General features: G+C 34.0%; 2 protein-coding genes across 3 annotated transcripts; both read right to left on the bottom strand.

Moving 5' to 3' along the window:
* Positions 1–3,525: 3,525 nt before the first annotated feature.
* Positions 3,526–4,281, bottom strand: LOC112519986 (stigma-specific STIG1-like protein 4). Its single transcript, XM_025128292.1, has one exon. The coding sequence runs from the start codon at positions 4,279–4,281 to the stop codon at positions 3,526–3,528; it is 756 nt and encodes a 251-aa protein (XP_024984060.1).
* Positions 4,282–4,791: 510 nt separating this feature from the next.
* Positions 4,792–8,231, bottom strand: LOC112519435. 2 transcript variants are annotated; one of them, XM_025127547.1, is made up of 4 exons: positions 7,990–8,231; positions 7,436–7,535; positions 5,453–5,675; positions 4,792–5,049 (listed from the first exon to the last, which is right to left on the bottom strand). In XM_025127547.1, exon 3 carries the CDS (start codon positions 5,667–5,669, stop codon positions 5,457–5,459), a length of 213 nt encoding a protein of 70 aa, XP_024983315.1. In that variant the 5' UTR covers positions 5,670–5,675; positions 7,436–7,535; positions 7,990–8,231; the 3' UTR covers positions 4,792–5,049; positions 5,453–5,456. The 2 variants fall into 2 exon arrangements, with proteins under 2 accessions (XP_024983315.1, XP_024983314.1); XM_025127546.1 differs by lacking the exon at positions 4,792–5,049 and having other exon boundaries at positions 5,246–5,675.
* Between the last annotated feature and the right edge of the window lie 3,080 nt (positions 8,232–11,311).

Below are 11,311 nucleotides of genomic sequence, written 5' to 3'. Positions count from 1 at the left end.
GTTGGACTAACCGATTTTGCAGGTCATCATACCTCGCAGGATAAAGGAAAGGGAAAATTTTAATGTTGATGACATTTGTTTACTCATAAATGTAGTAAAGAAAGTTTTTGTTAGTCCGTGTTTTGTAACAATACTATTTTTAGTATTATGAGTTTATGTATGTGGATTATCTGTATATGGAAATTGTGGGTTGTTAAAAAAAGTGTACATGATAGTGTAATTGTCTAATGTATATATTAATAGAAATTCAACAATCATATTAAATCCTATAATTAAAAGGACATCAGATTGGGTAGGGTTCAAGTAATAGTAACCCAATACCTACGATTTGAAAATTTTACAACTCGATGAGACATCAGGGTGCTTCGGGTTAAGTTACTTCCTGTTGGGTTGGATTGGATGGATCAGGTTGGTCGGGTTTCTAAGCATCCCTAGATACTATAAGCTTGGTTCAAATCTAATAGATTTGGGTGGAATAAATCTAATTTAGTTATCTATTGAATGTCAAATTTTGGCAGCTAGTCAAATCCAATAACATGCAAGATTTGAGTTGATCAATATTATCGCATAGATAATAGCTTCTTAATTGTAGGTGTAGGGGTTAGTTTGTGTGCAACTCAAATAATCCCTCAGACCTGGAGAATAACAAAAAAAACATCCCTAATGGACTTGTAGGATTCGAAGCAAATCAAGCAATGGCCTTTTAAAAAAATTTCCAAAGACCCAAACCTTAGATATTATGAGTTGTTTGACCGTTGCTGAATGATTTGGTGCATAATGATTAAGTGGTCATAATGATTAAGATGCTCTTATAATATAGTGCAAAATAAAATATAATTATTTGGTAATTGTTTACGATGAAATTAGGGCGCTGGATGGTTAAGAGAGGCTCAGGATACAAAATCATTCTGAGGGTTTGAGAATCATTAAGAGACGAACTTTTTTTTGCCAAACAAAATTCACCTCTTAACGATTCAGAAGTGGTATTTTAATGGAATTATTAAGAGATAAACAAACAACCCCTTATGATCGATTATCTTAAGAGCTAGGATTAGATCCAACAAATATTTTAACTAATTATGCATACATTTCACATCAAAACGCTACTAATAAATAAATGTTTATATAAATGGAACGAACAACATAATTTATAAACATTAGTTGTATAAAAAAACAACTTTTGTACAAGAAAATACCAAATACAAATATCATATAGAATAAAATTTCCATCCTTTATATTTTGGATTACAACAGTTAAGTTTGATTGGTTTGTAAATTGTTATCCAACAATCGATGGTTCCAATTAAGACATTGAAGTTTTGCATCTAATCTGATCAATTACAATTGAGTACTCCTTTGTAATTAAGGGGCCGTTTATTAAGCACTTATTTGGTAAGTGTTTACAGGATAAATTTTATCATCGGATGAACATGAAAATGGCCAATAATATTACCGGGTAAGAGCGACAAGAAAGATGAATAGTCTTACTCAGTAAGTGAGGATGACGACTCTTACCCAGGTAAGCGCTTACCCAGTAAATTGTCGCATTCTATATGTTTTGATTTACTAAAATCTTATGCATAAAAATAAATTATAGTGTTGAATCCTATCGATAAGCGTTTATTAGATAAGCATTTGGGTAAACGGCTCCTAAATTCCGGTAACTTTTTATTTCATATTATATTTAACTTCTCTTCAAAACGAAATCAATTTAATTCGTATAAATGAGATTATTTTATCATCATTTTCAGTTTTGATCATAATAATTATGTCATGTAAAACAGAAGTCGTCCCATGAAACTGTTATATGCCATGATAAAATTTTGTCGATGTATTTTTGATAATTCATTGGACGTACCAAGAACGTGCTTAAAAATTCGTATGTACGTGCTTTTATTGCAAGAATAAATCAATAATAAAATATGGTTATATCGACATGTGTCCATCGACATCTAGTATTCAATTTTAAATGAAAGAAACGGAAACTGATCACGATTTCCTCCTTCGAATCATTAAGTAAAGTGTAATTTTGTAACAATACACGGAAAAACAATTGTTCGACCCTTGCCCTGGGGGTTTTACGCATTTTACATTTATGATATTAATTAATATTATAGAGGAGGTTTCAAATACAAGTAATGCAATTGTTACAAACCAATCATGTGAGATATTTATAAAAATGATGAGAGTTTATTTATCATGATCTGGAGATATATATATATATATACATATATATATATATATGGACAATAATTAAAGTTTATTAATTTATGATCAATACTTTATATTAGAAAACAATTGAGATATTTATGGAACCACGTACTCATTAGATAAGATAAACAGTAGAGATCGGTTTGTATAATAAACCACCTCTAATATCATGTTTTAGTCATGATATGTTTTTATTTACAATTAAACTACAAAAATATATCTGGAAATAAGATTTTCTTTTTAATTTAGGTGTTGTTTATCAAATTTAAGTGTTTACTGGAAAAATTCAACACTATCACTTACTTACCGGATAAAATTTTAGATGACAAGTATGCAACAATTTACCGAGTAAGCGTTAACCATGGTAAAAGTCGTCGTCCTCACCTACTAGATAAGTCTTCGGTCCTTGCATTCACTCTTACCGGGTAAGTTACGTGGTCCTTGACATATGCGTTCAGTAAGGTAATATACTTGATAAGTGCTTACCCGGGTAAATATTTAATAAACGACCCCTTTCTCATATGTTTCGATCTATTTTACCTTACGCCATCAAGTACCCAACATCGTAGTTTAATCACCAAATTCCTCTCTTAACCACGACTTGTACGAAACAACATCCGAGAACGAGAACTTCCAACCCGAATGTTCATCACCTTACGTTCTAATTACCTTTTTATCCAAAAAAGATTACCCATCCACTTATTTGCGTAAAATAATAATATCAATACCGGTTAAAGGCGAATTCGTCAAAAAGTCGACTACCACGGAACATGGGCATCATAGACGAAAACGCCCACCGAACGTTCTTGTTAAAATGATAACATCAATGCTAGTCATTTTTTCATACAAAATTATCAGCTCCATTCACTAGGGAAAATATAAAGTTTTCATCAAACCAAATTATGAATGAGATATACTGAGTTCTTTTGGTTTGTTTAAACACCAAATACGTCTTAAATCTTATTGTTGAAAGGTGGGATCGTAGCCATAAACTGAGATAGAGTGCGGACGTTAATTAAGAACAAATACACCAAAAAGGCGAAAACCGAGCAAAATAACAATAAATAAATAACTTTGATTTTAATATGAACAAAAGAACAATAATATTTTTATTGAATGATATATGTTGCTAAACAATTGTTTCTCTCCAAACGTAGACCAATACATTCTATATGTTTAAAGATTCTCTTTATTTATATAAATATATAATTATAATGCCATGGATGAACAGACCACATCAGATGCAAATGTGTTTATTTTGAAAAAGAGAATAAAATCAATAAGTAATTGACTTGGCAGAACAGCAAATTTTGCCTAGTGACCAACACGTTGACCTCCTTGTGGTGGTGGCTGTCCACCATGCCCTTCAGTCGCCTGACCACCAGATACAGGCGGTTCTGGCGGCGGTGGACCATCATTTATGGGTGGTTGACCCAATTCTGGAAAGGGCCGACTTTGTGGTGGTTCGGGAGCCTCTGGTCCTTTAGGCGGCTTTGGGGGTTTAGGAGGGAACGGAAACGGTGGCTTCGGGGGTTTGGGTGGAAACGGAATTGGCGGCTTCGGGGGTTTGGGGGGAAACGGAATTGGCGGCTTCGGGGGTTTGGGAGGGAAAGGGAAAGGAGGTGAAGGACCAGCATATCCACACATCCCATAAGTGCAGAAGGTAAAAATTGGGCATCGGTTGAAACACCGGCCGCAATTAAACGGGTTGACATTTGTATCGATGCATACACCTCGGCAACACTGCCAAGTAAACGGGCATCGAATCCCGCAAACTCCACAGTTGTTGACATCCGACGTCACCTCAACACATCGGTTACCACAACACCTTCTTCTAACTTGAGATGGGAACCCACCATCATTACAAATCCAAGGCCTATCCCCGCACCCAGGTGCTTGTTGCAACCTAACCCGCCTAACCCACGGAACCGTGGTTCCATTTGTGGCATTTGGGTGCAACCCAATGAGCCATGTTTGATTATTCTTGTTACCTTCTGCCTGCACAATGCACAAAGGCAGTAGAACAAGAGCCAACAACAGGTTGATTCGGGTACAGGTTAATTGAACCATTTGCAGGCTGCATTCGTAAGATAAATGGGTGCAGATAGGTGAGGATATTTATAGCGTTTTGGGGCAAGTCACGAGAAACTTATAGGCACGGGTGAGTTCATGTTTTTCTTACCATTTAAGCGTTTTAAGGCGTTCCGCCTGTGTGGCTTTGTGTGGGATGATTAACATTTTATGTGTGAAAGAAAGGTTTTCCATTGGAATACAGTTGTACGTAGGTATCTTAACAAAGGTTTTTCTTTTTGCTTTATACATTTACATGTGAATAAAGCAAGATTAACAGCCTCCTCTTTCCCTTCTATATGCCACAGATCTACAGAATTTGCAAAGATTTATGTATTGATGAATATGGGCTCTATATTGTGGGCCTAAATCAGGATCTAAGCCCAACTGGCCTGTTCACCTGGGTCATAAAAGTCAATAGATTGACCAAACCACAAATTGAGTCTTATGGATAAATGACCTTAAGGGTGCGTCTGGTACACTGGACCATGACCATAAGGGTAAATATAAATGAGGCTTTTATTAGGACCATGACCTAAGAAAATTTTAGCTCAATGACCTTCATCTGACTTGCACCGGTTAAAAACAGTTTGCTCTTGTAAAAACTTAAAAATACAGACCAAAACCAAACTGAAGGTAAGGTTTGAGAAGGGTGGGATGTATGTAGACTTGGCCTTTATGCTCTGCCCCAAAAGATTGAGCTGTTGTTTCCATGAATGCCCCTGGCTTGCTGACATAAGTAAATCTGGATGTCAAACCCATGAATACCTAGGAAATATAAGAGAGATGAAAGGACAAATCTTGAGGTTGAGTAAATCCCTTTGGTTTGATATAAATTTTTCTAACATGCAATAATAACATCAAGTAGACTAGTCATAAAGTATAAGCGCATTTGATATAGGTGCAGCAGTTTGCCAATTCATGAGATTTAAGAGGAAAAATACCGGGGTAGACCCAATCATATGCTAAAACATCATCAAAATGATCTCATATGCTGAACAACTAAGCAGAACAATTCAACATCCATACCAATATCCATTTGACAATATGTAAACGGTATCTTGAACCATTGAAATGAAGATAACTAGCAAATGTATCATATTATTGGGACCAATCCAATCTACTTCAAGTTTATGGTGAGATTTTAGAGTAAGAACAAAAAGGGACATACTGGTTCACTTGGTCTCGTCTTCTTTTTCCTCTTCCATTTGTCCATAGCGACGCTTGAACTTAGCAACCTGACCAACACTTTCAGCCATCTGCCGTCTTGCTCTGAAATGATAAACTTTTCCAGCCTGGTGTATTTTGGTCATCATAACATGCATCAGCCGGCCACTTTGGGTCACATATGAGATCCATTGCATCTGAGGGTGAATTCCTTTCTTCATTTCTTCCTGCAAATGGAAGGAAGTAAATAGCCACATAATAGAGTCCATATGAACATTATTAGAACAACATGAACCTTGAGGGCCAACTCAACTAGCAAACAAAAGGCTAGGTCGCAAGTTCGAGACTTCTCAAGGCCACTGAGGATTTTTCTGCCTGTTATCTTCAGGGCCCATGGGATTAGTTGAGGTGCAAGTAATTTGGCTCAGACACCCATTGTAACCAAGAAAAGGGAAGAATAGCATGCAATTCTTGACAAAGAAAAGCAAACATAACTAGTCGATATCATCACGCAGGTATAGCAACCACACCTCCCAATTGAGTAATGCAATCAAACAATGATAAGGAAAAGTAGATTCTTGTACCTAATTCTTACTTTGTATTAATATGCAGTGGGACAAATACGTCTAGAAAAATGATGAGGCAAATGCACCATCTTCATTGGGGCAATAGAGCGAACAAGTGGTGACCATTAAGAAAAGTACCCACTGGTGATGAATTAGATCCAATCATCGTGACCTATTAGACCCTTGAAAGTATCAAATTGTGGATTCTAACTCCACATCAGGATCATATTTCCTATGTTCTGGGAAGATAAGCGAGTGGATTTTTACAAGCAAAATTACAAGGGTGTCTAATTCGATTTTGGAGCTGAAGAAAGACAGTTAGGGTTTCCATTATAAAGCACAGTACTGACAGGTTATGGCTAATAAATTTAGGGATGTAAGATGAACTCTATAAATTCCAGAAACACAAATGAATGTTAACGAATTAATGAATCCTACAACGACTAAAGGAAGCAAAATTTATGCAATCAAATTCAAAAGATAACAAAAACAGCAGATTTTCATAGCCAAAAATTAGTTTTATTAATCAAAAGCCCCTTTTTCATCTAAACAACAAAAATGGCCTCCATTCAGGGCCGGCCCTAAGATTTTTGGTGCCCACGGCGAAAAGTACAAATGATGCCCAATTAAAAACATCCAAGTGTGGTAATTTACAATTGCCTAGCTTTTTTCTTCATAGATCGAGAGATCCATTAGTGTTTTTTGTTCATAAGGTGTTTACTTTAAAATAATATATTAAGGTTTCTTTAATCAAGTTGTTATAGCCCTTGAGTTTAAACACCAACTCATCTACTTGTCCAAAACCAAAATAAGGAGCATCATAACACTAACTCATCTACTTGTCCCATTTACTACATCCCACGTCTTCTATATAAACCAAAATCAACGCTCGTACCTTCTCAATCAAACTCCAAATACTTAATTGGTTGGTTCTTCTTCAATTATTTACACTCTACAACATCAATGGCTCATTCCTACTTCACTAATTTTGTCCTACTAGTTTTAGTCACTTAAGGTGTTTGCCTATGAAATTAGCTATTGCATGACTCCATTAGTCCATCATGTGTTTCATATAATCATATTTAGGGTCTTGACCAATGACAATCATGAGTTTCATATGTAAAATTGCAAAGTTAAGGGAGAACAGTCAAGTGAATTACTTACTGCACATTCAAGTGAGGGCAAATCATCACTTAACTACTGCACATTTATAGGTCTATTCAACTATATTATAGTTACTGAAATTATGTTAATATACATCAAAATCTAATGGGATTAGAACAAAAATCGATGGATGATAACTTGAATATTAATCACAGAACGAAGAACTAAAACTTTAGAGATAGGCTTGATTGATTCGATGAACAACTAGATCAATTAATAACAATAGTATTCATTTAACTTTAAACAAACAAACTTACTTGTGCAGTTGAAGAGTCAATCTAAGAGAAATCAACAATGCAAGCTTCTGATAATTTCTGCAGCAAATTACTTTCCTCTACCTCTTTTACTGTACCTAGGCTGGGATTAAAGAAATAAGAAATATTAACATGCCAAATAACCAAACTTACAATAAACTCAAAACTTGAAAGCTCACCATTAACCAAAGACTCGGCTTCCCTACACTTAGAAACATAAATGACAAACCACAAAGGACATTATACATACATGATACAGTATGTATAATTAACAGTCAACCACCCAACAATTAACAAATGGCAGCAAAAGGCATGGATTTCAATTAGGATTTAGGCATACAAGATACATTAACATTATACATACAGACTAACAGACATACAGTGAAGTGAATCAAGTGATACAGTAACAGAATTAGAAACATAAATGACAAACCACAAAGGACCAATTTCACAGCTTCATACTTAGGTTTTGCAATCAAACAAGAATTAGAAACATAAAAAATAAAACAATTAAAGTAAATAACCCTAAGTCCCTAACATCACAAGTCACAACTCACAAGAGTTAAGATGCGAGAGCGAGAGCGAGAGGCCGAGAGCCGGTCGGCTGTCGGCGGTCGATAGTCGAGACTCAAGAGAGGCAGAGAGTGAGAGTAAGAGTAAGAGTGAGAGCCGATTGAGTCAAGGCCGATTGCGATTTGGATTCGTGAATCGGCTTTGTTCGTGATTTCCGTGAGCGAGGCGAGAGCGAGAGCGAGAGTCGAGGGAGTGAGGGAGGACAAATTGAAGGCCGATTGAGATTGCAGTGAAATCAAAATTGAACGTATACATACTAGTTGTGTAGCCGATCAATACGAGAGCCGTAAATTTTAATGATTTTGAAGCTTCAATAGTTTTGTTAAAGGAGATTTTAACAATGACATAACTTACATTTTATATAATAATACAGTTTGAATAAATAAGAGTTATGGTTCAAATTCAGTCTATCAATAAAAAAATTATGACAATTTAAAATTCAATATATTTAAACCAATCCAACCTAATATAAATATCTATTGAAATATAAAAAATTAATTTGAATTTTGCATCTTGAATCAGGAATATGGTTAAAGTGTTTTGATGATTGTTCAAATATTCTTAATTAGTTGGATGAAAACAAGCAAATTTAATCATATGATATTGATTGACCGTGCAATTTTAGTTTGAGTACCATTTAGTGATCTGGTAGTGTTAATATACACAACGTAAAAATGCATTTGATAACTTAAATAAAGCAAGGTTGGAAACCCTCTTAGGTGTGGGTAATATTTTGTAACTAATTGTTGTTAACAATTGGGTTCAATCATATTTTTTTTAGATGAGAGTTAGGTTTAAGCAAGAATAAAATTATGGTAAAAAATGATTTTCATCCTAAAACCAATTATAATTGAAGATTAACATTAACGAAGCGCATCGGATCCGTTCTTATACTTAAACTTTACCTTAACTTTTATTCTTACACAATCCTTTAAAGATGGGTTGACCGAACTCAATCGAGAGCAAGGATTATATTACTAACTCTCAAGTCTAACCGCAAAAGATGGAGACAGATGAAATACTTATTGATATAATATTTCCACCAACAAAACTCACTGCTCCAAATTGTTTGGTTTTCAAACAGACCAACACATTTTAAAGTAAAAAAAAATATTTTATCAGCTAATTACCTCAAGTAGAATATAATTCAAATATATGTTTGTATATGAATGACATAAAATGAGCGTAGTAGACAAATGATATTCCAACCAAAAAGGATATATATAAATACCATATCTATACATGTTAGACACCATCAATCATTTCAAAATGTGTTTCCAACTAATCCTTAAAAGGCTTCCGATCATGTACATCATCTCTTTGGAGGCGTTTGAATTGATCATTCAAAATCTTGAAATATATATATATATATATATATATATATAGAGAGAGAGAGAGAGAGAGGAGCGTTCAAATAAAAACTGGCCCCATTTGTGTAAACCGTGTAAACCAATCTCATCCATCCATTTTCTTGATCAATGACCAAAATTAGTTTACTTTATTTTAGGAAATTAAATAAAAATGTATATTAAAATTTTATTTTATTTCAACAGTAAGGACATAAATGGTAAACAAAATTTAATATTTGGTAACATCCTACTCGATCTTTCATGAATCTTTTTTCATGCAAAATTATTTTCTTCCAAGATTAGTTTACTTTCATGAATCTTTTTTCATGCAAAATTATTTTTCTTCCAAGATAAGTTTACTTTCATGAATATTTTTTCATGCAAAATTATTTTCTTCCAAGATTAGTTTACTTTCATGAATCTTTTTTCATGCAAAATTATTTTCTTTCTTTCGTTCCTGTTTTGATGCATTAATTTCTTTAAGCCTTGCAATCTTAAAGATTCTAAAGCATATTATAATCTTCAAGATTCTGGAGCAGTTTCTTCATATACCCGTTTCATCATTCAATTATTTCATGACGAACCAAATACATTATGCAACTGTTTCATCATTCAATTATTTCATGACGAACCAAATACATTATGCAACCGTTTCACTAGTCATGCTCAAGAACGCCATGAACCAGTTTCACTTTCATGAAACCTATTTCATGTATAGTAATTTTCTTATTTCACCACTGATTTGATGGATTCATTCCTTTAAGCCTTACAATTTTCAAGATTCTGGAGCAGGTTACAATCTTCAAGATTCTGTAGCAGATTAAAAGCATTTCCTCGTTTCATCATACACTTAGTTCATGACGCATCAAATACAAAATGCACCGGTTTCATTTTCCTCTTCACCAACTAATTGGATCAACTACATAATCAATGCAACGGGTTCACCATGAAAATGTTTCGGTTCACATAATTTACTTGCAACATGAAACAGGTTTCATAGTTTCACGTTCATGAAACCTGTTTCATTTCTGGATTTTTTTTTTCCATCTACGATTTGATGATTTCACTATACACTTCAATTGTTTCATCAAGACCCGTTTGCTGATTCTTAAAGATTACAATACATGAAATTCAAAATTTTTAATATTATAATATAATTAAATATTTAAATATTACCATTTATACAATTTCCTTTATTATGTTTTTTTAATTAAGATTTATTAATAACTTTCATATTTAATAGAAAATATTGTAAATGACTGAAATACCCTTATTGATTAATTTTAATTAGAAAAAATGGAATTTTTCTATTGGTCGAAATTGGTTTACACGGTTTCTTAAAAATGCACGGTTATATATATATATATATATATATATATATATATATATATATATAGGATAAAAGAATAACATGTTTTAATAAATGGTGAAATGCACCCCTCCAAGTCATAGAAAGACAAAGAATAACAGTATGAACCTCATCAAGTTTGATGTAACCAAATGATAAAATGGGATCACTTTCATCAATCATCCGATGTAATAGTTTATCAAGATCATTTTCCGTCCCATTGCCCAACCATCCTCATTCTCCTGCCAAACAAGCATTTTTTTTAAGATAGGATGCACAATATAGAGGCCCTGTCCAAAGAGCCACAGAAATAAGTGAATCAGGTACCTATAAGATAAGATAGGTTTAGACCATTTTGCAGTCATAACAGATATGAAAAAGAGATAGCATTTGTGTTTTGGTCAAGATAGGTCTTTCAAACCAAACCAAACGACCCCCGTATATCCCAACCATGGGCGAGGCGGATCCAGTAAGGGACGGAGAGGGGTGTCATCTGCTACCGCTCTATTAATAAAAATAGTACTTTAAACCAAACTCATTTCATTAGTCAAAACAAAAACAAACACAACCTTCGTATAGGTCAAAATTAAAGTGAATGCAAGCAATATA

Source organism: Cynara cardunculus, assembly GCF_001531365.2.
Source record: "Cynara cardunculus var. scolymus isolate 2C chromosome LG 10, CcrdV1, whole genome shotgun sequence".
In the NCBI taxonomy this organism is placed as follows: domain Eukaryota; kingdom Viridiplantae; phylum Streptophyta; class Magnoliopsida; order Asterales; family Asteraceae; genus Cynara; species Cynara cardunculus.
This window is presented reverse-complemented; position numbering and strand designations above follow the sequence as displayed.